Source organism: Callorhinus ursinus, unplaced genomic scaffold (assembly GCF_003265705.2).
Source record: "Callorhinus ursinus isolate GAN/ISIS: 27379988/994484 unplaced genomic scaffold, GSC_fseal_2.0 scaffold48, whole genome shotgun sequence".
Classification (NCBI taxonomy): Eukaryota; Metazoa; Chordata; class Mammalia; order Carnivora; family Otariidae; genus Callorhinus; species Callorhinus ursinus.
In genome coordinates, this window is record NW_027397110.1 from 5,602,254 (window position 1) to 5,626,650 (window position 24,397).

Below are 24,397 nucleotides of genomic sequence, written 5' to 3' on the forward strand. Positions count from 1 at the left end.
GAAGTTGGGGTGGTTCCAGGTTGCTCAGCCAGGCTGTATCTTTGAAGAACTATGCATTTGTTCTTAGAGGCACTTGATTGGAGTTTTGCTAATGGTGATTCTTTGCAGTTTGTTGTCCAGGCCCAGTCTCTGGAGCCAGACCTGGGTTCTGTCCTGACTTCCCCAGTGACTAGCATCATTTCCAGGCTGGGGGCACCTCACGTCTCTGAGCCTTGGTTTTCTCTTTTGCCAAAAGGGGGCCGTAGTCTCTACTCTGAAGCAGCTTGGATGAGATGCTTGATGTGGGGCGCCTGGCCTACATATGGCTCATGGCACTGCCCAGCCACATTCCATTCTTTCTTTCCACCTTCTCCTGCCCAGGCCATTGGAGCTTTCCTAGAGTGCTTGGAATGCTGGGCCCAGGCCATGAGGCGAGAAGCCTGGGGCCTGCCTGACCCTGGTCAGGTCAGAGGTGGTGGTGCCATAGGAAAGGGGGCCTAAAGAACCAGCAAGGTGAACGAGTGCCTTTCAGAGGCCATCCAGGCACCTGCAATCTGGACCCTTCCATGAGGTCTGCCCAACTCACAGGCCAGAGCTCTGAGAGGTAAAGCAGGACCCATGTGCCAGCTTTCACTGGCCCCAGGAAGTCATGGGGTAGGAGGGGGAATAGGGGTGTATGGATGCTGGGCATTGCCTCCCTTGGCCCCAGGCTGTCCTCTGACCTACCTTTCCCTGAATCCCAACAGCCGTCAGGAACCCGGAACAAGGCTTCCCTCTGTCGAGCAGCCTCTGGGCTGAGTCTTTTTGTACCTGGACATGGAAATGTTCCCAGCAACTTGCAAGGGTGCCCTTCAGCTTACAGATGAGGAGACTGAGGCCAGGGATGGGCAGCTGACCCAGTGTCACACAGGCCTGCCCTTCCCGTGATGCCACCCCACACTCCCTCTAGGGAAAGGTGGGCAGATGACACACAGCGCCTGGCGTGTGAGTGCTCAGGGAGCGTTAGCTGCTGGGGATGGGTGTTCTGAGAAGAAGGGTCTGACCCCCAAACCTCCATGGTCCCACGTGGTGGAGGGGGCAAGACAGTGCCGAGGAAGGGTCACTAACTGGGCCTTCGTGAGCCTTCTATAGGATGGGCATAATGATCCCACCCCCTCCCTCCTGAGGATGGCCTCAAACAAGAGGGTGCCTGTGAGCCCCACTTTGTCTGCTCTCAGCGCCCCTCTCCTTAGTAGCCAGAGCAAAGGCAGAAGCCAGAGGCCAGGAAAAGGCTCGTTGCCGTGGCTCTGCTCCTGCCACCTGCGTTAATATAAAACCTCGGTTGAAGAAACTTCCCCAAGGTCTGCTCATCTCACTCCTGGCCAGCCTCTTCTCTACGCTCAGCCCCAATCCCTGTTGCTACAGACTGCCAGGCACCATACCTCAGGTCCAGAAGGGTCCTTCGCTCTGAGCACCAGTGTGGAAATCCCACCCACCAGGCCGGCGCGTGCGAGGGTGTCGCCCCTGAAATCATGTGCCTGCCCAGTGCCTCCAGGAGGACAGTTCCACTGACACAGCAAACTGCCCTGAGCAGGGCCGGGTCCCAGGTAGACGGAGCTGGTGGGCTGGTGCGGGCCTGAGGGCCCGTTCCTTCCACACAGCTGGGCCAGAGTCAGCACAGGGCCCAGGGGGGGTCTCATAGTCACCCACCTATGTGCTACAAGGGCAGAATCCGGAACCCACCAAGGCTGCCTCCAGGCCAGGCTGGCCCTTTGAGAACCATGGGCCAAGAGGTCTGCTGGCCTCCGATGTGACAGAGCAGTGCCGGGTGCCAAGCGGGGCTTCCAAGGCCTCCTTTCCCACTTCCCCTCGGACCCCGGCTTAGGACCCCTTCCCTGCTGGGGCTGCAGTCCTGGCCTCCACGACTGCCCTGCCCCCTTCCCCGGCGTGTCCCCCAGGTCCCGGCTTTCCTCAGAGCGGCGGGTGCTCCTGGGGCAGAGGCATCCAGCGCCCGGTCCTCGTGGCGCCTCTCCCCTCACGGGCAAGAGCCACACTCTCTGCAGAGCGCTCTCAGGAGTGGGCATCCGCCGGCTGAGGCAGAGCAGGGGTGCCAGGCAGAGGCGGAGAGGCGGCGTGGTTAGGAGCAGGGGGCAGGCAGCAGACAGGGATGAGCCCTGTTCCCCACTCCCTGCTGAGTGACTGGGGAAGCGGCTTCTGCTATCGGCCTGAGGCCTGACTCTTCTCACCTGCCCAAGGCACTTCGAGAAGACCACCAGCCTCACTGTGCCAGAGTAGTAAGGGACATCGGCCTGCTGGCAGTGCCCGTGATGGGCCACAGGGCCACCCAGAGGTCAGTGGGGCCGGCACAAAGAGATGGGCCGTGCAGGAGAGTCGGGCCAGTGTGCAGAGCTCTACCAGGGAGTGTGGCTTTTATCCCAAAGTGATAGGAGCCATGGAAGGCTCAGGAATCAGCTGAGGAAGGAGAGATCAAAGGTCAGAGATCCCACAGATAGGCTGGGAGAGCCAGTGGCTCACCCCTCTTCCCAGTGGCTTCTGTCGATCTTAGTGGCAGAAGGGCGGGTGGGCCAGGCCTGACTGAGGCCTCGACAGGTTGCAGCAAGAGCTTTGGGCTGCTCCCACCACCAAGGTGAGGCCTTCACGGGACAGGGCAGATGTCTGGGCTGACAGGGTCTCTGTGGGTCATGGGCCTCACACCTCAGCCACCAGATCAGAGCCTCTGGGGTGAGGCCTGACGCCTGCCCTGGAGACAAGCCTGGGATTCCCAGTCACACCACAGGGGGAAAGCCACAGCCCAGAGACGGGAGGGTGCTTTGCCTGAAGTCCCACAGCGCATCGGGAACTACTGAGTGTGACGTTCGGGCCTCTGGACCTGCGTCCAGCTCTCCCCAGGGCGCTCTCAGCCAGGTGACGCCGCTCAGCCTGCCGTCAGCCCGCGTGAGCTTCCACCTCGCCCGGTGCCTGTGCCGCTGGCTGGTGCCGCTAGACTCGCAGGTCCTCTGTGCCATCGGGCCCTGCCAGGCCCAGCATGGGGCGGGGGCTTGGTCACCTCGCCCCACCTCATTCCTCCAGAGGCTTGTTTTTTCAGCCCATCGTTGAGCAGAAATCGGTCCTGTGCTGGGCATGGGGTCCCCCTGACACAGCTCTTCCTGGGGAGTGAGTGGTCTCTGGGGGGAGACAACCACCTGAACAGAAGCCTGGGGCCTGGGAGAGCCAGCAGTGCTCAGGAGAACTTAGAGGGGCCTCCGGAGTCTTGAGGGGTGCACGAGCCTAGGCCAAGGGAGCCATCTGTGGAGCCCATGCTTGGATGTGATGGGGTGAGCTGGGGGAGGGGGGCCCGGACTCCTGTGAGAAAGGCAGAGTCCGGGCCCTATTCTGTCTCCCCTGATAAACTGTTAACCCCTGAGACCTGGAGGCCTGGGTCAGTGTCAGACCCATCTCTATCTCTCAGCCACCCAGCACCAAGGAGTCATTCCCAAACTGATGGTTAGACAGAGCAGTGAACCCATCTGCTGCCCCACCAAGCTGAGGTCTCCAAAAAACCAGGGACTCTCTGAGGCATATCTCCCCACACAGAGCAGGAATTCAGATCAATCAGCAACTGACTGGGTGCTAAGACTCCATGCAGAGGTTCCAGAGCGAGCGTGTGGTCACTGTTGTGACAATTCACAAAGCACTGTGATGTCCACACTTGCCTGGGCCTTGCACAAACTCCGTGGTAAATGCCATCACCCCTACGTCGCATGTCAGGAAGCCCAGGCTCAAGGAGTAGAGGGGCTTGCCCGAGGTCCCAGGGCCAGGTACGCATCCCCATTTTCTGCCTCCACAGCTCATGTTTCAGCCACTGCCCTGTGACTGAGACTGTCCTTCACAGGCCTTGCCAGACCTTGCCCCAGACCTGGGGCAGAGCAAACAGGCAGCGCCAACTCAAAGAGCAGCCCTCTGTCCGAGCCCAGGGCTGGCCTCCCCTGCTCACATCTGCTCTGTCTCTGTGTCCAGAGCCTCTGGCGGGCCTGGCCCAGAGCAGGAAGGACCAAAGACCGGCCCGGTGACACATCTAGGGTTTTCCCACCTGCTGCAAAGGAGTTTACGCTCAGGCCCCTTCCGACTTTAACCCCCACCCCATGCCCAGGCTGGCCGCGTAGGGTAAGAGTTCTCCCCCCCTCGCCCATCTCCGCGGCCCCACTGCGAGCCCCTAGGAGGACCCCCAACAAAGACCTGGCTCTCTGGCCTGGTCTGGCTCACTCATCCATCTGGAGTCCCACCACCTTGGGTTCAAATACTGGCTTCTCCAAATAACTGAGGGACCTGAGACACGGGGCTGGCTTCACGGGTGTGTGACCCGTACACGTGCCCCAGGCCCTGCCCTCAGAAGGGCCCCCAGGTGGTTGAGTGTTCAGTTGCCTCTGTCTTGAAATTTTTAATTTTTGAGCAAGGGCCCTTCATTTTTATTTTGCACGGGGTCTCACAATAGGTAGTTGATCCTGCCTGGACAAGTTCTTGAACTTCCCTGAGCCTCAGTTTCTCTGGCTGCAGAAGAAGCCAACTTCTGGAGCTGCTGTGAGGCCAGTGGGTGAGAAGATCCTTTGTCCAGCTGTAGAGGCCTGTGCCCTGGGAGGTTTTGTTCCCTCCAGGAGGAGAGGAGAGGCTTTAGAAAGACCCAGTAGCTCTCTTGGATAGACTAGAGGGCTCACAGAGTCCAAAAGGAAAGTCTTCAGCTCCCTGGGACAGCACTCTGGGGTTCGGCTTTGCCCCGTTCCCCCTCACACCCCCGAAGGTATGGCGCCTGGACTCCAGCCGCCCTTGGCAGCGTGGGCTCCTGGATGGGGTGTGGCCTCACAGGGCAACCTGCAGCACCCCCTTTGCATCCCCCACCCTGAGAGCCAGAGACAACACCACTGCAGTCCCCAGCCCATGTTTGCCGTTTGCATTCGGGGTGAGCCTGCAGTCAAAAGAGAGGACAGGCTGTCCGGTTTCTGCATCTGAGACAGTGGTGGCCCAGTACCAGGCCCGGGTGGCCTCTAGTCTTGGGAAACAGAGAGGCAAGGCTGCTTTTTGAGGCGGTCGGAGAGAGCGGTCCAGGGGGAGGGACCCAGGCTGATGCCATCCAAGGCAAGGAGCTCCTTCAACAGCCTCTGCTTGGAAACTCCCGGGGACAAAGCTCTCAGTGCCACCCAGGCTGGCCCATCCTGTAACTGTAGACTTCAGTCCCCAACCCCCGCTTGAGCCGAAAGGACTGGGTAGACTTTGTCATCCTCCCTTCTGTGCATATTGCATTGTGCCGTGTACAACTGCTAACCTCAGAATGACACAGCCACCAACCCTGCGCTGTAGAGGGGATGCTGGAGGCCTGGCAGGTGCAGTGGCCCAGGCAACACAGAGGACAGGCTGGTAGCTGGTTGCTCAGTCCACTGCCCCCTCCCCCGCTCAGCACAGGGCCTGGCCTCAGTAAGTACTGGCTCTTGGCATTATTGCACGAGCCTGGACGCACACCCAGAGTGAGCCGGTGGTCCGGAAGAGAGGGACCGATGGCAAGACTTGAATGTCACTAAGGAGGACTCTGGTCGTCTGACCCAGAATGGCAGCAGTTAGGGGCAGGGGCTAGAATCAGATGCTAAAAAAGTAGCAAGACCAGGCCTGGGGGCCCCAGGCGAAGGGGTGGATGGGGGCAGCATGCTCAGAGGCGGGGAGCCCTGGAACAGGAAGCGTCAGGGCAGAGTACGGAGAGCACAGTACCTGCTGGCGCTGTGGGGTCCTGGGGCTGGGGCTGTCAGGGGGGTTGGAGTCAGACCCAGCAGGTCCCACCGGCTCTGCCACTTATGAGCCGCACAACCCTGGGTGGAGTCCTTGCCCGAGAGGTGGAAGGGGCAGGAGCCGCCTCACAGAGCTGCTAAGAGCCTAGGGGACATGAGGCTTGGAAGGCTGAGTTGGGACTGGAGCGGGTGACCCGCCATAACCAAGTGCTGTGGGATGAAGGGGTCAGCACCCAGAACAGCCCATGGGGCCTTCCCTGGGGGCCCAGAGCCACCCTCTCAGAACCTGAAGTTTAGGCACCAAACATCGTCTAGGGCAACATGGGAGATTAAACATGTGCACAGTGCAGGGGAGAGGCTAGAGAGTGGGTGACTCTCCACGCTGACCCCAGCCCCCTCCTGGCCTCTGCCTCCCCAGTGGGTGCCAAGGCCCCTCAGCTCTGGAAGGCCAAGATTCCGAGACCCACCAGGGCCTCTGGGGATGCGAAGGGCCAACAGGAGCCCCTTTGGCCAGGACACTTCTCAGGGACACAGCCCCCAGTGCCCACCCCACACTCCACCTCCACTACCACAGAGAGGCCCAGTCGCCATCACTGTCGCCGAGTAAGGTCACGGCTCTACCCCAGCCCCAGTTCTTCAGGGCCTGAGGCTGAACTACCTGCACCTGGAGAGCAGGCAGCCCCTCGGGCCCCTCTCCACAGAGGGGCTGTCCCACATAAAAGGCTGAAAAGGCACCTGGGACCTGCGTTGGCTCTTTGATTTGGGTCCGGGAGGCAGGATTTCCTCTCTGGTTAGAAGTCCAGGAGGGAGAAACTACCATTTGCGAAGCAACTCCAACCTGCCAGGACCCAGACCAGGTGCTTCACATGGGGAGTTTGATCCTCACCTCAGGCCCGAGAGGGAAGGTTTGTCGTCCTCACCTGCCAGGTGTGGGTGCTGAGGTCCAGCCCAAGGGCTAGCCTGCCTCGGTCACTCAGTGAGCAACAGGGCCAACGCTCACACCCTGGCCTGCCCACCTCCACTGCCCCAAGAGGGCCTGAGCAGGCCATACGCCAGTCAGATCCTGGCTCCCACTAACAGAGGCCAGCATAGTGCAGGGAAGGGCGGTGGCCTTCTTTCTGCACCTGGGGCTCGGGAAGCTCCTTGTGGAGGTGGCCTTTGAGCTGGGCCTGGGGATGCTAGCAGGCAGGAGGTCCCCACACCCCTGGGCCAGCAGACACAGAGGCAGGAAGGCTCACAGAACTGCCCACACCCAGCTGGAGGGCTAAGATTTGTGGAGACACACAGAGAAGAGTCAGGCTCGGGAGGCTCGTCTTTCAATCACGGTTACAGCTCATCCTATCATGGTGAGGGCATTAGCCTCGAGAAGCAGGGCCAGTGGCCCTCTGCCACCCATAGCCCCTGTGCTTGGGATGCTCAGGACGACACCTGCTGTGCCCCCCTCCACCCGGCAGGATCACAGAGATGCACCCTCACACACACACACACCCAGAAGGGAAAGCCCGATTTCCCCCCCTCCCGGCCCTGCCCACCTCCCCCCCACACACACACACACATACCCACAAATTGAAGTTCAAAGGAAAGGCATCATGAATTTGGTATAATTAGCTGCAGGGACTCCTGGGGTATGTATTCAGTGATCACTCCTGTGGGAATGCAGACACCACAGAAGGACAGACGGAATAAAGCAGTTAGGGGGAACCTTCAGGGAAAAGGCACACGGCCAGGTGCCCAGAGGAAGCCAAGGTAGGCGGGCAAAGGGTTTCGGGTTATAAAAGATGGGGCCCTTGGCTCTTCGGTTCCCAACATCGAAGAGAAGAGGAAAGCCCACTCAGGCACAGTTCCCACAAGATCAAAGCACACAGATGCTTGGAAAGAAACCCAAGTTGAAAGGCTCAGAGGCCCAGGAACGGGCTCCTCCGTGTGCGGGCCACCTGCGCCCTGGTGACCCAGCTCTGCCAGCCCCTTCTCCAGGCCTGGGGAGGATCATTCTCACCACACGATGGGTTCGGTGACCTAGGCTCTGCCCCAGCCTTTCCAGGCCCTTTGAATTTGCAAAGGGAATAAAAACACTAGACAAGCTTCAAGTGGACAAAAACCAGACGCCTTTAGCTTATGGCTCAGTGAGAACAGATGTTGAGCTGAGTGCCTCATCAAGGTGATGGATGGTGTGCAGGCTCGGGGAACCCCTCCCTGGAAACTCCACAGCCAGGGCCACAAGCCAGTCCATGCTGAGACCAGTTTGGGAGCCCCAGGGACCGCGAGTCTGAGTTTGGAGTCCAAGTCCAGGCAGGACAAGGGTTTAGGAATCTGGCCCTGGGCAGCTAAATACCAGCCAGGCTGATCTCAGCAACGTTGACCTGTTGGCAGTGACCTTTACACCAGCACAGCCCTCTAGTGTGCAGACGTTTACCTATCCGTCACCTTCGTCAAAGTGGGTCCTCCCTGGCAGCCCCACAGGAATGGTGCCATTCTCCCATTTTACAGATGGGGAGCCTGAGGCTCAGGGAAGCCCACAGCTAGAGAGGATCAGCCAGAACTCAAATTCAGGTGTCCTGTCTCAGGTGGTCCCCCCACGGATGGAGAAAGGTGGTGGCCGCCATCGGAGGAGACTGAGCATCTCTGTCTCTCCCCCCCCCCCCCCCAGAGACGTGTGCAGTAAACAACGGAGGCTGCGACCGAACCTGCAGGGATACGGCCACTGGCGTGCGGTGCAGCTGCCCGGTGGGATTCACGCTGCAGCCCGACGGAAAGACGTGCAAAGGTCAGCGTGGAGCCGCTCGGGCAGGGGCGGGGGCTGCCTGTGAGGGCGGGGGGGTGCCGCGCCAGGGCTCCCCAGCAGGGTTCAAGGGAACGCTGCCTTGATAGGGTCCTGCTGTCCAAGGAAAGGACTGCCCACTGCACTAGGCTAACGGTGTCTTCACTGCAGGATCTCCTGGGCCCACAGTGACTCATCGTGGCCCTGGGGCGGGGAGGGGGGGTTGGCCATCTCTTCACCCCTGCCCTCATGGTCGCACCTGGCGGAGCTGGGGCAACAGCACAACCCAGGGAGGTTTGGGAAGGACAGGTCTCCTTGTACCGGGATGGGACTGTCTTCTTGCCACTGTTAGAAAAATGAGGATGCTATGTGTCCTTGTCACTGGAGGAGTGACAGTGACGTGGTGGGGCCTCTCAGCGGGGGACTGGGGAGGCAGAAGGACCTCCATTTGCAATTAGAAACGAGGCTCTTGGGAGGATGGGAGAAGCTGGCGGGAACGGGCCGAGCTCCTGGCCTCTGGAAGTGAGAGCAGGTAGGGCTTGCTCTGTTCCCGCTTGTTCCCTGACTCACCCCACAGAGATCCTGAGTGCCTCCAGGGGTGCTTAGGGTGTTAGGGGTCCCTCAGGAAACAAGAAGTGAGGGGAGCGGGGAAGTGAGAGCTGGCTGGGCTCTGGAGACTGAAGGGGCCACCCTGCAGCCCTGACAAAGGAGCCCTGAACAGCCACAGCCATTGGGCAGGGAGTAGAGGGGACCACCAGAGCCCCCTGCAAGGGAGGGGGCTGCAGCCCCGCAGCGCCGCCCGCTCAGCACCAGACTGGCCCTTCAAATCCCTCTGCCTCTGGCCCCCTGCCTCCCACCTTGCCAGGGAGCAGGCCAGGCTGGGGGGCCAGGAGCGGAAGGGAAGAGGACTTGAACTTCCCAAGTCCAGTGGGTGAAGATACGGACAGCGGAGGCTTCCGGTGGTTTTAAGTAGTCCGAGGGGGCCTTTTTTTAAGCCTGTAAAAATAGATAGCATGTGACTTCTCCTTCCTAGCTGCTCTGCTGGGAAGAAACTAGGGATTATTGACAAAAATAACAGTCCTTCCACCTGTTTATTTGAAAATAAAGCCCTTCTGTAGCCCCTGCTCAGCCCACTTGGAGGCGAGTGGCAACATGTGGACTCAGATGCCAGGGGGACCGGCCAGGGCTCCCCGCGGTCCCAGCCGTCCCCATAGCCAGAGGCGACACAGCAGGCCTGGCCCCATGCCCTCAGAGCTGGGGCAGAAGAGTTTAAAGTCAGGCCACGCCGCCTGCCTCCCGGGCACGGGACCACAGGCGGGCACGTCTCAGTTCCTGACGTGAGGCTAGGAGCTGGTGCCAGGAGCCAACCTGTCCGCGCCCACAGCCGTGCCCAAGCAGAGCACCTGCGGGGACCTCTGCTGCCCCCGCCTGGCCTTCGGTGGCCTGGGGGGACACCTGTCCCCGCCTCACCTCCACCTCATGTCTGGGGGAGGGGAGGTGCTGAGGGGAGCTCCCCACAGCCGGAGGCCCATCCTGCCAAGCCCCCCACCCAGCTTCCCGTGGCTCCTCCTGAACCACTCCAGCCCTTTAACACGGCTGTCTCCACTCAGCTCTTTGCCCTTGCCGGGACCCACTCCCTCCCACTGCCCCGCACGCGGGAGGTCCTCTCATCCACTCACATACCAGATGGGGTTTCTGGGCTCCTCCCCTGTGCAGGGGCTGGGGAGACAGGTGAATGGAGCAGACCCTGACCCTGGGGATCTTCAATTGGATGCAGAAGACAGTTTTTCAGTTTTTAAAATCGGAGATAAACGTGTATTACCGACTGCTTGGTGCTGGATGGAGACGTACAGCCCAGCAGAAGAATGAGGACCAGAGCCTGCCCTGCGCCGGCGGGGAGGGCGTGGGGAGAGGCATTCGTCGGGGCAGCCTTTCCAACAGCACCGGGGCTGCGGTGCAGAGGCCAGGGATGCAAGGACCCAAAGGGGTCCAGTGTGCCCAGGTGTGTGAGATGTGGGGCAGCCCAGGCCAGATGGTGCAGGGCCTGTGTGCTGGGCCGGGGTCGGCCCTTCATCCTTCCAAGCCTTGGCGAGACCCCCAGACACTCCAGGGCAGGGAAAGCACAGACTCGGGTTTTTCTTTTGAGCCGGTCCCCGACCACGGCTTGGGCGGGGTTCTCTGGGCAGGGGCTGGAAGAGCAGCGAGGCGGCTGCTGTCGTCACCCAGGCTGGGATGACATGGCTTGACCCAGGTGCTGGCCACGGTGGTAGAGACGAGCAGTCCAGATATTGTCCTCAGAGGTAGAATTTTGGTTTTTTTAAGATTTTATTTATTTGACAGAGAGAGAGACAGCAAGAGAGGGAACACAAGCAGGGGGAGTGGGAGAGGGAGAAGCAGGCTTCCCGCGGAGCAGGGAGCCCGATGCGGGGCCCGATCCCAGGACCCTGGGATCATGAACCGAGCCAAAGGCAGACGCTTAACGACTGAGCCACCCAGGCGCCCCTTTCGGAGTTAAAATTTAAGGAATGTGGGACTAGACAAAAACTGCCTAATATCCTCAAATCAGGGAACACTGGAAAATGAAGGCTGACCTCCAGACCCCAGGTTTGGCGTCTCAGAGCCTGGAGCGCACAGCCTGAGCTCCCCAGGTCGGACGGGAGAGGTGCAGGTCAGGGCGCGGGCATTTGGCAGGACAAAGCCCAGCTGGGAACTCCCGGCCCAAGGCTTCAGCTCCCCAGTGGGCGTGCACATCCTGGTCCTGGCAAGGGCCCAGAAGGGGATATCAAAGGAGTGATTTCAAAGGTTCAGTGTATTCTGGAAGCCAGAAGCCATTGTGAAGCGAGAAGGCTGGAGGATGAAGGTAACAAAGGTCCTGGAAAATCCAGAGCTGAAAGCCCTGAGCACACAGGGGTCACACAGGCAGGTGGAGACAGGCATGGCAAAGTAGGGGTTGTTCTGCCTGAAACATGGGGGCTGTGGTGCAGGAGGATTTGTCCCAAGCTCTGTTTCAAGAGTGTGGGCAGTGCAGGGGTTCAGCCTCAAGGCACCCTGTTCCCCTGTTCGGTGCTGCACCCGCTTGATATTGGGAAGGGGGCACCTTGATGATTGGACCTTCTGAGAGGAGGGAGTTCTGGGGCCTTGACTCCCGGAGCTGGAACCTGGATTTCCTCAGAGACACCGGCCCCTCCTCCCAACATCTTCTAGAACAATCTGGGAGAACTCCCACCCACCACCTGTTTCCTCTCCTCCCTCACCTGCCCTCTGCCCAGCAGCGCACCCTCCCCACGAAGCTGCTCCAGGGTGATGCCAGCCCACTCCCACCCGGAAGCCCTCCACATGGCTCCCGGCTTGCCACGCTGTGCCCCCTCAGCGGGAATGGGCAGAGGGGAGCAGGAGTATTTGTCCTCCTGTGTGTTCCTATATAGCTCCTCCCCCTCCCCCTGATGCCTGAACTGACCGGCCGATGCCTCCGAAGGTCCTCCTTGGCGGCCCAAGACCCAGCCCTTCTCTCCGATTCCTTCATTCTTCATCCACTCAGTGAATGCTGCTGGGCAGTCGCTCTCTGCAGGCCGCATGCTAGGCCCAGGGGCTCCAGACAGGAGCCAGCTCCCCCATCTGTGTCCCTGACAAGGGGACAGCGAACTCTGGAGGGAACGTCAGGGAAGGCTTCCCCGGGAGGCCGCTGTTTCCAGGGGCCGGCCATGTGGGGGGCTGCACCAGGTGGGGCAGCCGGAGTTGGGCTGCCAAGGCAGAAGCCAAGTGTGCGGAAGGAGGAGGGCAGGGCATCCAGGCCCAGGATGCCCAGGGAGGGGCCTACAGAAAGGGGCCGGCCTTTTATCCTGGGATGACCGGGGGCCACGGAAGACTTGAGGACAGGTAGGGGGCTGCTGGCTGTCTGGTGGGGTCGGGGGCAGTGTGAGCACAGTGAGGAGAGGAGCCTTAGGGCGGGAAGGGGAGAGACTGCACCCCGGGGTTCCATCAGAATGAAGGTCCAGGGGCTTTGTGACTGTATCCTGGCTGGGGCTGGCGGTGCTTCCCCCACTCTGACCCCCAGGCAGCCGCCACATCAGCCTGGCCTCAAGCAAACATGCCTCCCATGGCCTGTCTGGTTGCCATGACAGCCCTTCCTCCGACAGGCCCAGACGGGGTTGATGATGGGATTTGGGGTTCCAGAAGGCCTGAGGCATTCCTGAGGAGGCAGACCCGCTCTGCACATTTAGTCTGTGAGAGGCACCTGTTCCCAGCCCTGTTCACAGATGGGGAACCTGAGGCTCAGAGAGGTGCCTTTCCCTGCCCAGAATCACACAGCTAGCTGGGACAGAGCAGAGACAGGTCTCCATTCTCCTGCCGGAGGCTTTTAGCTAGAAATTTCCCTGTCTTCTTATAATCCCCAGGGGGAGAGGATGACAGAGGTGCGCAGGCCTCTGCCCAGGATGGGCCCTCAACTGAACTTAATGTCTGCTTTCTCTGGAGGCTGCAGGGCCAGCACGGTGCTCTGGAGAAGGCCTGTCTTTGGAGACGACTGAAACTGGGCCCCAATTTGGCTGCTGTGTGTAGCTGCAATCCCCTCTATAAAATGGGGGATCTGGTCCCCCAGTTGTTTTGAAGATCACACAAGACTTAGCCAGAAAGTGCTTGGCCTGGTCACCAGCATGAGGTGGTGCCCAGTAGGAACAGTGAGCACCAGCAGGTCTGACTACCTGCTGTAGGGTCTGGGCTCACCCTTAGGCATTTTTGTTCCTGGAATACACGCGTGTGCAGAGTTCCCCCGACTTGGGAAGTCATTGTTTTTAGTGATCATCTCGGTGTGCACACATAGAGCACCTACTGTATTCAGAGGCCAGGGTCTGGTTTCGGGGCCAGGTCTGGTGACCCGCAGGCCTCCCTTAGTGGGGACCACCTCAGGTGCCCCTCCTTTGCCACCCTCCTGGTGCCAAAGTCACCAGAGCATGCAAACATGAATGGGTCTTTGGGGTAGAGGTACCTGGGGTTGGGAGGAAGGCAGCCAAGGGCAAGGAAATGCAGGGCATGCCCACTGGGTGCCCTGCACTCCTCAAAGGCTGGTCCCGCAGGGATCCCCCCAGGAAAGCCGCTCTGGGGTCCGACCCTGGCAGGCTTGCTGTGGCCCTGTGCTATGCTAGATCCCCTCCCTGGAGCTCTGAGAACTGCCCACAGGGGCGTCTCAGCCTTGCTCCGGACCACACACCTAGGGTTTGTTTTGTTGTTGGGGAACATTCTGTGGGAACACCGCTTTAGGACTTTTCTGCAGGTGTCAGGTCTAGCTCGTTTGGTTTGAGGGAAAAAAAGTGAGGTGCCATCCGGGATTTGGAGTCGCTGGGATGGGCCAGAGTCCCCTCCATGGGGCTCTTCACAAAGGGGGCCGATGGATCTTGCTTGTTGGGCAGTGCCATTTATACAGGACAGGGAGCCCGGGCCCTCGCACTCAGGACAGGCTCAGCGAGGGCGGGAGTCTGAGTCAGCAGCTCTGCTGAGATGTGGCCGGTGGCCAACTCCAAGAAGTCCTTTCTGGTTTCCTTCGCTTCCTTTCACCCCCTCCAAATCAGGGTGAGAACCCCGTTCTGAAAGCTCTGCTAGTACGTGCTGGGTCATGTCAGCATGGGGAGCCTTGGGGTCAGGGCCCAAGAGGAACTGTGGAGTCAGAAGAGACATCTCAGGGACAAGGTCTCTGACGACACAGTCCAGGCTGGCCTGGAACCCAGAGAGCAAAACCCAGATAAGCAGGGCCGGGGGTGGGGGGCAGGAAGGAACTCACAGGAGTCAGGGGGACGTTTGTGATGCATCAGCCAACAGGCGGTGCTGCGAGGGAGAAGCCGCCCCGCCACTAGAGATATGTGCCATTGGCCAGGCTGCTTGGGAGGGGTCATTCATTGCATGGGGTTAGGCCAGGTGACCTTCAGGGTCCAGCCACAGCTCGTTCGTTGGATGCTGAGTGAAGAAACAGCTCAAACAAACAGGTGGAATTAGAGGGGGAAGCCAGCTAGCCCAGGAACACCCTTACCTTTCTAAGCCTCCCGTCAGTAAAACAGGGGCATTAAACCTACAGATTGTTGACTGAGCACTCACTCAGCACCAGCACCCCGGGACCGTTAGTTCATCTGCTCCTCTCGCTGTTCTTCCAAGGCGGGCGAGCCAAGGCTCCAGGGGCCCAGGAGCTCGCCCCAGGTCGCAGCCGTGGGGAAGCAGCCAGCCCGCTGCAGGCCGCGCTGCCTCCCCGAGTGTCGTCCTGTCCCGCCCCCCGTCCCGTGGTCTTGCCACGCACGGCAGCCATCGCTTACCCCCCTTCTTTGCCACGAAAGCCCGCCGGGCTCGCCAACGCGGGGAGGCGGCAGTAACTCAGCCTCCGGCCCCCCCGCCGCTGGGAGCCAGGCCCCTGGGCCGCCTGCTCCGATGGGGCTGGGGGACCGGACCCCGCGGCGGGCAGCGGGCGCAGGGAGGGGCGGGGGCGGGCCTCCCCCCACCTGGCAGCCCAGCCCACTCGCCCCGCCCCGCCCCGCCCGCCGGGCGCCCCGCAGACATCAACGAGTGCCTGGCCAACAACGGGGGCTGCGACCACTTCTGCCGCAACACCGTGGGCAGCTTCGAGTGCGGCTGCCGTAAGGGCTACAAGCTGCTGACCGACGAGCGGACGTGCCAAGGTGAGCCCCCGTGGGCCCCCGGCGGCCTCGCCCCGCCCTTCCCGGGCCTGCGCGGGCTCCTGGGGGGGGGGGGGGGGGGAGGGCCGGGGTGTGTCGGCCCCCGCTGGCCTGTCCGAGTGTGCACCTGCCCTCCCCGCCTTCTCTGTCCTTCATGACTCTAGGTCCAACCCATCCCTTTTATGGATGGGAAACTGAGGCCCGGAGGCGCATCAGCACGTGGGGGGGGGGGCCGGGGGGATGGTTACCACAGTGAGTCGGTGGCAGAGCTGGCCAGCTCCAGCACCCTGTCCTCCCGGTGGCCCCCGGGCCTCCTTCCGAGGCTTCGGAGGTGCGCTACCGCCGCCTGGTGGAAGGCGTGGCACATTGCAGGCGCTCTCCTGCAGTGCTTCCTTAGGGTTCCTGGGCGCCTGCGAGGAGCCACCAGGGTGATGTGAGGTCTGGGCAGAAGCCAAGAATCACAGTCCAGCACAAGTCCAGGAGACATCCGGGATGCAGTGAGAGCCCAGAGGATGGGCAGTGGAAAGAGTGGTCAGGGAAGGCTTCCTGGGGAAGGGGTCACTGGTGAATAGGCATTTTCCCAGAGGAGTGACAGACTGCACATGGCTCAGTGGGCCTCTCAGTGCAGCTTAGGGCTGGCCCTGGGGCAGCACGAGGCCCTGAGGGGCACGGGATGTGCTCTCCCAAGGACACGGAGGAAGGCAAGAGCAGGAGGCTGGTAACGGAGGGTCTAGGGCCAGCCTGTCCTGAGCCCATCCTATGACCCGAGTCAGTCACCTCCCCTCCCCAGCTCAGCGTCTTCATTCCTTGAGGGGTCTCTTGGCTCTCTCTTCCCCTTAGGGCGTGAGGGCCCATTGGGGGCACTTCACCTGTCCAGACTCCACTACACTTTGACTTAGTTTCTCCATCTGCCTTGCCAAGTTCTGTGGAGGGCTAAGGGAGGGGCCCTTGACTTTGTACTCCCAGCTGCCCCGTGAGACATGTGGGCCACCACTGAGGAGGAGGCCCTGATGTTTTTGCTTCTGGGCTCCAGCCAGTCTTCTCCATTCTTTACCAGGCTCGTCTCTCTGAGGCCCCCCGGGGCTCTGGCCATGTCCCAGCCCTGCTCCAGCACCACCCTGGACTCTAATTTCCTTTGCCTGGCACTCAGGCCCTTGGGATGGGGACCTCAGCCACCTCCCCAAGCCCCCTGAGTCCCACACATTCCCCTGGAGGCCCTGTGCTGCCCCCTCCCGATCTTTGCTTGTAGTGCCCTTCCCCCACTTCCATTCCTTCCTTCCAAGCTAGTCCCACCCTTCAAGGTCTAGTCCAGGTGCCACAAGTACCAGGAGATTTTCCCAGACCCCCCGCTGGGAGGAATCACATCCTCCTTTGAGCACCCACAGTGTGATTCCTTCCTTGTGCTAGAATTATTACAAACACACGTATATCATCAACGTGTGTGGTTACATGAGCTAATATATTCAAAGAATGATCTCCAATTACAGTGCCCATGGAAAGGTGGGTCAGTGGCTGTTTTGCCCTCAGGAGCCATCAGCTGTCCTAGGAGAGCCATTTTCCTCAGAATTTATGGCCAGGACAGACTTGTCTTCTAGGAGCATGCGATTCATTTTCTCCTTTCCAGTAACATGCACCCTGTGACCCTTTTTCCTTTTTACCTTGGCTGCCAGGAAGCTCAGAATCGAATTTCACATACTGTCAAGGTTTTCTTGTTATCCCTTATGGGTAGAGTATTCCCCCACCCATACCCCTTTCTCTTTGGGCTGTTTTCCTTGTTTTCTCGAGCTCTTTTGGAGTGATAGGAAAACACACTGTAGTCGGCATCCAGAAGGTCTGGTTTCATGTTCCAGTTCATTTGTCTCCTCAGGCAAGCCCCCATCAATTTGCTGTAGGTGAGGATTAAACATTCATCCTGATCACAACTGAATGTGAGATATTAAAATGGCAGACATAATACTTGTATCCAAAGTACTTACACCCTGCCCACCTCCAGAAAAGATGGGAAATGGCTTCTAACCCAGAAACATAAGGTTAATGGAGACAAACTGGAAAATCAGGCTGTGACCAGAAGCCAACATTCACTGTGGATCAGCTGTGCCATAAGCCTCGGGGGCCCAGGGACTGTCTGTGTGCAGATGCACGTTGAGCGACTGAGTGAGTGCCAAGCCATGTCCACCCAGCGCCCTGAAACTCCTCCCCGCACTGTCTCCCTGTGGCCACACAGACATCGACGAGTGCTCCTTCGAGCGGACCTGCGACCACATCTGCATCAACTCCCCAGGCAGCTTCCAGTGCCTGTGTCACCGTGGCTACACACTCTATGGGACAACCCACTGCGGAGGTTTGCAGCCCGCCCGCCAGGGCCACCTTCCCCCTGAGGCACGCGCCTGGCCGCATGGCCACCTATGCTGACCCTGACCTTGACTCCAGAGGGCCTGGAAGGGACCTAAGCAAGGCCAAGTTCTGGTGGGCAGAGGGGCTCAGCCAAGAGCAAGGTGGGAAGATGGGGGCAGGGAGCAGCAAGTATCAGCTAGGTGGCAGGCCTCAGGCCAGGTTGTGGGCATAGGCCCCAGAAATGTCAGCTACAAGGGAACCTCGGTCCAGAACGGGGGATGGCCACTACACAGAATCCCACAGACAATTCGTCCCAGTGGGAGAGGGTGACAACAGAGAAGGGCGGCGTATGGAGATGGAGGGGGGCGGTCCTAAAGGAGGAGCATCTGGGTCAAGATGAGGGAAAGCATGCCAGAAGGATCAGCATATGCAAAGGCACTGAGGTAGCACGGAGGGACCCAGAAGCAGCTGGTAGAGCCCCATGAGGGAAGGAGAATGTGGTGCACGATGCTGACAGGGAAGAAGCAGGGCTTTGTGAGGCCTACAGGTGATTTGGGTTTTCTTCCTCGTGCAGTGGGAGACTATTGGAGGGTTTAAGTAGGGGTGTGACATGGGCACGTTCAGGTAATGAGATCACTCTAGCTGCCACGTGTTCAGAAGAGCGGAACCCAGGGCACCAGCAGGGAGAGGGTTCCAGGCATGAGAGCCAGAGCCACTGAGCTCGGGCAGGGGGGGAGGTGTGCAGAGAAGGGGAAGGTTCTGAAGTATTCAGCTACAGATGATGGGACTTGGAGATGTGCAGGCATGGCAAGTGGAGGTGGGGGAGCCAAGAATGGCCCTGAGGTCCTAGGGTCTCCTCGTTTCCTGAGACCACACTCCCTCTGCCGGGCAGCTGTGCAGGTCGGATGTGGTCAGGTGTGAAGTGATCAGGCACAACTGGTGTTGGGGGGGGGAATGGGCTCCTGGGGTGGGCTACAGATTCTTCTAGATGGACCTCAAAAACCTGGGCCCTGGCTCCCCTGGGCCTGCCGCTCCGACTGCAGGCCGCCCAGATGCTCAGAGCCAGGCACCCCAGCGTGAGTGTGGCCCAGCCCCCTCTCCATCTCCAGCGGGTGCTCTGGTTCCTTGGTGGCCAGGGCAGGAAGGGTTGGAAGTGGCTTCTTTCACCCTGGGGCCCGTTGCATAGAGGGAAACAGCCTGTCCAAAGTCCCTTGAGCAAGAGTGACTGCACGGCCCCTGCCTCGCGAGACCTGCTTGGCACTTGAATTTTGTGCCACCTTCTGCCCTCCCCCCCCCCAGTCTGGCTGCAGCTGCTGGAGGTCGGCAAACGGCTGGGGTTCCTGGGGGAGGGGGAGGGGTCGGTGTCCGTGTCCATCAGCCTCGTGTGTGTGCACTCCTGTGTGTGACGCGTGCGGCCGCCTGTCTGCATCTGACGCGTGGCCGGCTGCCGGCAGGGTCAGGGGACTCTCGGCCCTCTGGTGCTGGGTGGCCCTGCCCTGCCAGCCAACCTCCTGCCCTGATGCCCTTCCTCCCACCTGCGCTTCCAGATGTGGACGAGTGCAGCATGAACAACGGGAGCTGTGACCAGGGCTGTGTCAACACCAAGGGCAGCTACGAATGCGTCTGCCCCCCGGGGAGGCGGCTCCACTGGAACCGGAAGGACTGTGTGGGTGAGTGCCCTGGGGTGGGCCACCGCTGGGACCCCTGAAGAAGGGCCTGGGCGCTGGCTTCCGCCGCTTCCGCCAGGTGCCTGGATGGGAAGGGCAGTGACCTCTCAGGGTGGGGTGAGCATGGGGTGAACAACGCAGGGCCTACCTCGCCTGGGAGGGGGGTTCTCGGCAGGGAACCTCTGCTGCTGGGATGGGGCTAATGGGAAGGAGGACCTGCAGAAGAAGAGGGGATGCAGGCGGGGGAGCGTGCTGGGTGCCAGCCAGAGGCACAGAAACGGACCTACAGGGGGAGGGGGACACAGAGGTGAAGATCTGGGGGTCAGTGTGTGCAGCTAGGGCTGTGGGCTCAGGAGGAGCTAGAAGCTCGGAGGGCAAAGAGGCCTCCACGCCCCCATCTCCCGCTGGTCCTGCCCAGGCCACCGGCCCCACAAGGTCCAGCACGGGAAGGTGGAGGGGGGGCTCCCAGCAAGCGCAGGGTGCCTGCGTCCTCTGCTGGTGGGCTCCGGAGACTTGGGGCAGCTCCAGGCCAAGTTCTGGACAATCCCCCACATTCATTGGTTCTACAAACACATGGTCACCCACTACATGCCAGGCCTGCTGTGGATGCTGGAGCCACAGCCCTGAAATGGCTCTTAGATCCTTGCCCTGCCATGCCCTAACATCCCCAGGGCAGCCAGAGCCAGCCTTTGATTTTATTTTTTAAACTTGTTTTTTTTCTCCACGCCCAGCGTGGAGCCCAACACAGAGCTTGAACCCACGACCCTGATACCAAGACCTAAGCTGAGATCAGGAGTCAGATATTTAACCGACTGAGCCACCCAGGCGCCCCCAGAGCTGGCCTTTTGAATCTGACTCCGAATGTGCCCGCCTCTGCTCAGAGCTCTCCACGACTCCTCTTCATGTGGAAGCAAAGCCAGAGTTCTTAGAATGGCCCAAAGACTACTGGACCCTGGCCTAACGGCCTTCGGCCCTCACCCTCGCCCACCCCACGCTAGCCTCAGTGACCTCGAGGTTGCTTCCCACCCCCAACTGACATGGCCGTGCCAGGGCTCCCCTCTCGGCCTGGAGGGCTCCTCGCCCCTCTCACTTTCGCTCTGGGAGGCCTTCCTTGCACCCCACCCACTACCCCCCGCCTCCTTGTTTTCTTCTCTCCCGTTGTACTTCCCCCGGCTAGACATACACATGTATGTGATGTATGCTTTACACAGCGGAGCACATACTTCTGTCTGTCTCATTCACTGCTGTGTCCCCAGCACCTAGAACAGAGCCTGGCAAGTGTAGGCACTGAGTAAGTATTTGTTGAATGAATGAGTGAGGGTATCGAAGAATGGGTACCATCACTTAGCATCTGATACCAAAAAGCCGAAAGTATTGCTTCCTTCAGTAAGGACCGCTGTGTTGTTCAGGCAGTCCTGGTGAGCAAAGCCAACCGCTGGTCTCGTCTGGAGTTGCAGGGAGGAGGCTGTCTGGGGCTGTGCTGGAGAGGAAGCATTAAGTGGTGTGCATTCCGGGAGCATGGCTTGTGCTGGGAACTAAGGCCGGATGGGTTGACTCCAGCCTGCCTGGGAATCTGCCGCCAGTTTGCTGACTTTCCGAGCCTGGAAAGTAATGGTTGGACGGGCTTTCAGAGGCATGTCTGCTGATTGATGAGGGTAGTGCTAGGTCTGGTGTTGACTTGTTCCCAAAGCTGCCGGGCCAGCAGGCTTTCTCTAGGTGTATGGGGAAGGAGCGCTTTTATCCTCAGCACCCTACCGGTCGTCTCTCCCTCTGTCAGAGCTGCAGGAGCGGCCACCGGGGCTTGTCTGGGTCCTCACACGGCCACCGACCCTGCTCCAAGAGTCACGGGTGGAGGTCTGATTGTCAGTCAGGGTGACTTTATCACACTTCTCCCAAGTCATCTGCTAGGACTGTGGTGACTACATAGAAGCAGTTAGCATTCTGGACACTAGATTTGGGAAGACAGACGAACAAGCATAGCTGGAAGTGTTCTTAGAAGGTTCTGGAAGGCCCTCCAGACCCGAGACCCAAGAGTTCCCAGGGCTGACCAAGAAAACTGGTTCCACCAACTCCCTGAGTCTGCCATCAGTGTGCAAGCTGCTTTCCCTTATAACCTCGACGTGGACTGCCCCACCTCACCTGTGCTGTGAATCCAGGTCCAGAGTGAAGGGCTGGCAGTGACGACCCCCCTGATTGGTCAAAAGAAAATCCAAGTTATCACTGTCACCCTGAGTGCTTGCCCTAGGAAGTCAGCCTGGTTCGCCATGCCCCCCACACCACGCCATGGGCTGTCTTATTTACTATAGCGCCCAAGGCGAGGGGCACATTTTTGATGACCACTTGGAGCTGCCCGATTCCTATGGATGGGACTGACAGCCTCCATGGTCTGCTTCAGCAGGTATCATTTGTGTCCCTCGGAAGGGAATTCTGTCCACAGATGGTTTGCAGATGGCGTCGTTCACTGAGGGGTTGGGGGAGCCGTGTACTTGGAACAGTCTAGTAGCCCCCCAGAACCATCAGCTGTGGTCCCAGGGGGCATTGATGAGCCAGACCCCATGTACCAGATGGGATCCACTTCAGTGAAGCTGTAGGGGTATTGTCTGGGGTGTTGCTGTGAGAACTAGTCAGCTACATGGCAAGACAGCTGAATCCACCTTTCCCAGCGCGTGGGCATTCTCTTCTTCTATGTATTGCCCACAGAGAATGTCGTAATTAATAAGGTTTGTGTAACGTACTTTATACCAGCTTTCAATACCGATTTCCCCAGCAATAGCTTGGGGGACTGATGTTAAAGATTTAGGATGGTGGCCCTCGCTAGCAAGGCCTAGATCCAGGCCAGTTATCATTGGTGAGGGAAGCATAATAGAGCAGATCCGCAGTGTGTAATCTTAAACGTGTAAGATGGGAGAGCATGACCCGAAGAACCAAGAACAAAGGCCTGCGAAGGAGCATGTGCAAGTCAGTGGTTGCAAACATCAAGGAGAATTTATTCCAGTGGCCTTGGGTGAGAGCCGTCCCTATGTATCATCTTCTGCCTGTCCTGAGACTCTTGAGAAATAGTTGGTTTGTGTGCACTGACTGCTTCCGGGGGTTCTCTTGAGAACCCCAGTTCAAGATCTGTAAGTTGTGACTGCGTAGTAAGTTCTGAAAAATCCACTTCTGTGTTCCCAAAAGATATGGAGTAAAAAGACAGTGAAACTTCTGAGTGATTTATGAATAACCCTCCCAGGAAAAGGTGTCTGCATATTGCTAAATAAATAAGTTGGACTATCCCAAATAAGGAACACGGGATCTAGTAATGTTTTAGCTCCTACGAGTGCTCCGTTTTTCCCAACAAGCGACTGCTTTAATTCATCCAGAAAGTAAATATGCTATTATAAGCACACAATTATAATCCGTCAAATCCATTTGGAGATGCTCAAGGAGTCCTTTAGGGTTTGTTCTGGTTTTTACTCTTTACCCAGGATTCTGCTGACTGCAGGTGAGCCTTGAACTGCTCATCTCCTCTGCTGGCCTGGGAGAGTTTCTCACCTTCTCGTCTACCACCACAGCTGGTTTGTCCCCCCTGGGATGAGTTGTCATAAAGGAAACATTAGCACATGCCCAAGTGAGGTGGTCTGGTGGGTCCCGGGGGCCATCCTGGTTTCACTGGGATACCATCCTCAGGGGGCTTGCAACGCGATTATTCCACTTGGCTCCTTCTCAGAGTAGGAAGGCAAACACGGTGTGTCTGCGATGGAATCCCCACGCCTTTTCCATGGATCCGTGTCTCTGTGCTGTCTGTCGGAAGTCCTTGCCTAGGGATCACGGTCAGAGCAGCCCATTTAGCGTGATGACCCAGGAGACATTGCCTCTGACTTCCATCCCTCGTACCGTGGTGTCTCAGTTATGGGCAGTAAACCTCTCTGTTTCCAGAGCATCACTAAGTTGAACACTACAGCTGTCAGTATACAGAGCTACCCTTGATCTTCAGCAACGGAACATGCCCTAGAGATGGCCACAGGTTTGGCCACTAGAGCCAACATGAGTCCCTTAGGACATTATTCCAGCCTGGATAGTTCTTGTAAATCCAACCTAGTGTCATCTCGCCTCCTTTTGTTTTTTGTTTTTATTAACAGCTTCATTGAGATATAATTCACATGCCATACAAGTCCCCCATTTAGTGTGCAGTTCAATGGTGTTTAGTATAATCACAGAACTGTACAACCCCAGTGAATTTTAGAGCATTTTCATTACCCCAGAGAGAAACCCTATGCCCATAGCCGTCATTCCCTCAACCCCCAGCCCTAGGCAACTACCATCTACTTTTGTCTCCATGGATTCGCCTGTTCTGGACAATTGGCATAAGTGGAATCATATAACATGGGGCCTTATTATTCCATGTAGTGTAATATGTTCAAGGTTCACCCATGTCATAGTGCATGTCACTGCTTCATTCCTCTTGACAACCAAATTATATCCCGCTGTCTGCTTAGCCCACGTCTTGTTTATCCGCTCATCGGGTGATGGACATGTAAGTTGTTTCCAGTTTGGGGCATGTCATGAAGAACGCTGCTGTGTCCACATATGTTTTCAGTTTCCTCGGGTGTACGCCCAGGGGTGGAATTACTGGGTCATGCGCCCATGCTGGGTTTAACTTTTGAGGAACCGCTAGCCTGTTTTCCAAAGAAGCTGCGCCATTTGAGGTCCCACCAGCAGTGTGTGAGGTTCCGATTTCAGCACGTCCTCAGCCACCCTTGCTGTTTCCTGACTTTTTGATTATGGCCATCCTGAGGAGGGAGGGGTGAAATGGTTTCTCATTGTGGTTTTGATTTGTATTTCCCTGATGGCCAGTGGTGTTGAGTACCTTTCCATGCGCTTATTGAGTATTTGTAGATGTTCTTTCAAGAAATGTCTATTCAGATCCTTTGCCCATTTTTTTAATTGTATTATCTGTCTTTATTATTCGGTTATAAGAGTTCTTCCTATACTCTAGATATGACTTTCTTACCAGATACATGATTTGCAAGAGATATTCCCCATTCGGTGAGCTGTCTTTTCATTTTCTTGATGGTATCTTTTGAAGCCTAAAGGTTTTTAATTCTCATAAAGTCCAATTTATCTATTTTATTTCTTTGGCTGCTTGTGGTTTGGGTGTCATTTTTAAGAAACCACTGCCTAATACAGGGTCCCAAAGATTTACAGCTGTTTTCTTCTAAGAACTTTATAGCTTTAGCTCTTATACTTAGGTCTTCGATCCGTTTCGAATTAATTTGT

General features: G+C 58.3%; 1 protein-coding gene across 2 annotated transcripts in view; it reads left to right on the forward strand.

The window, feature by feature from the left end:
- Nucleotides 1-24,397, forward strand: part of SCUBE1 (signal peptide, CUB domain and EGF like domain containing 1) — a 137,509-nt gene that overhangs the window by 94,294 nt on the left and 18,818 nt on the right. For both annotated transcript variants that reach the window (XM_025882307.2, XM_025882308.2), the window contains 4 exons: nt 8,377-8,493; nt 15,021-15,143; nt 17,365-17,481; nt 19,022-19,144. In XM_025882307.2, the coding sequence (XP_025738092.2) occupies nt 8,377-8,493; nt 15,021-15,143; nt 17,365-17,481; nt 19,022-19,144 (480 nt within the window). The remainder of the gene's footprint in view (nt 1-8,376; nt 8,494-15,020; nt 15,144-17,364; nt 17,482-19,021; nt 19,145-24,397) is intronic.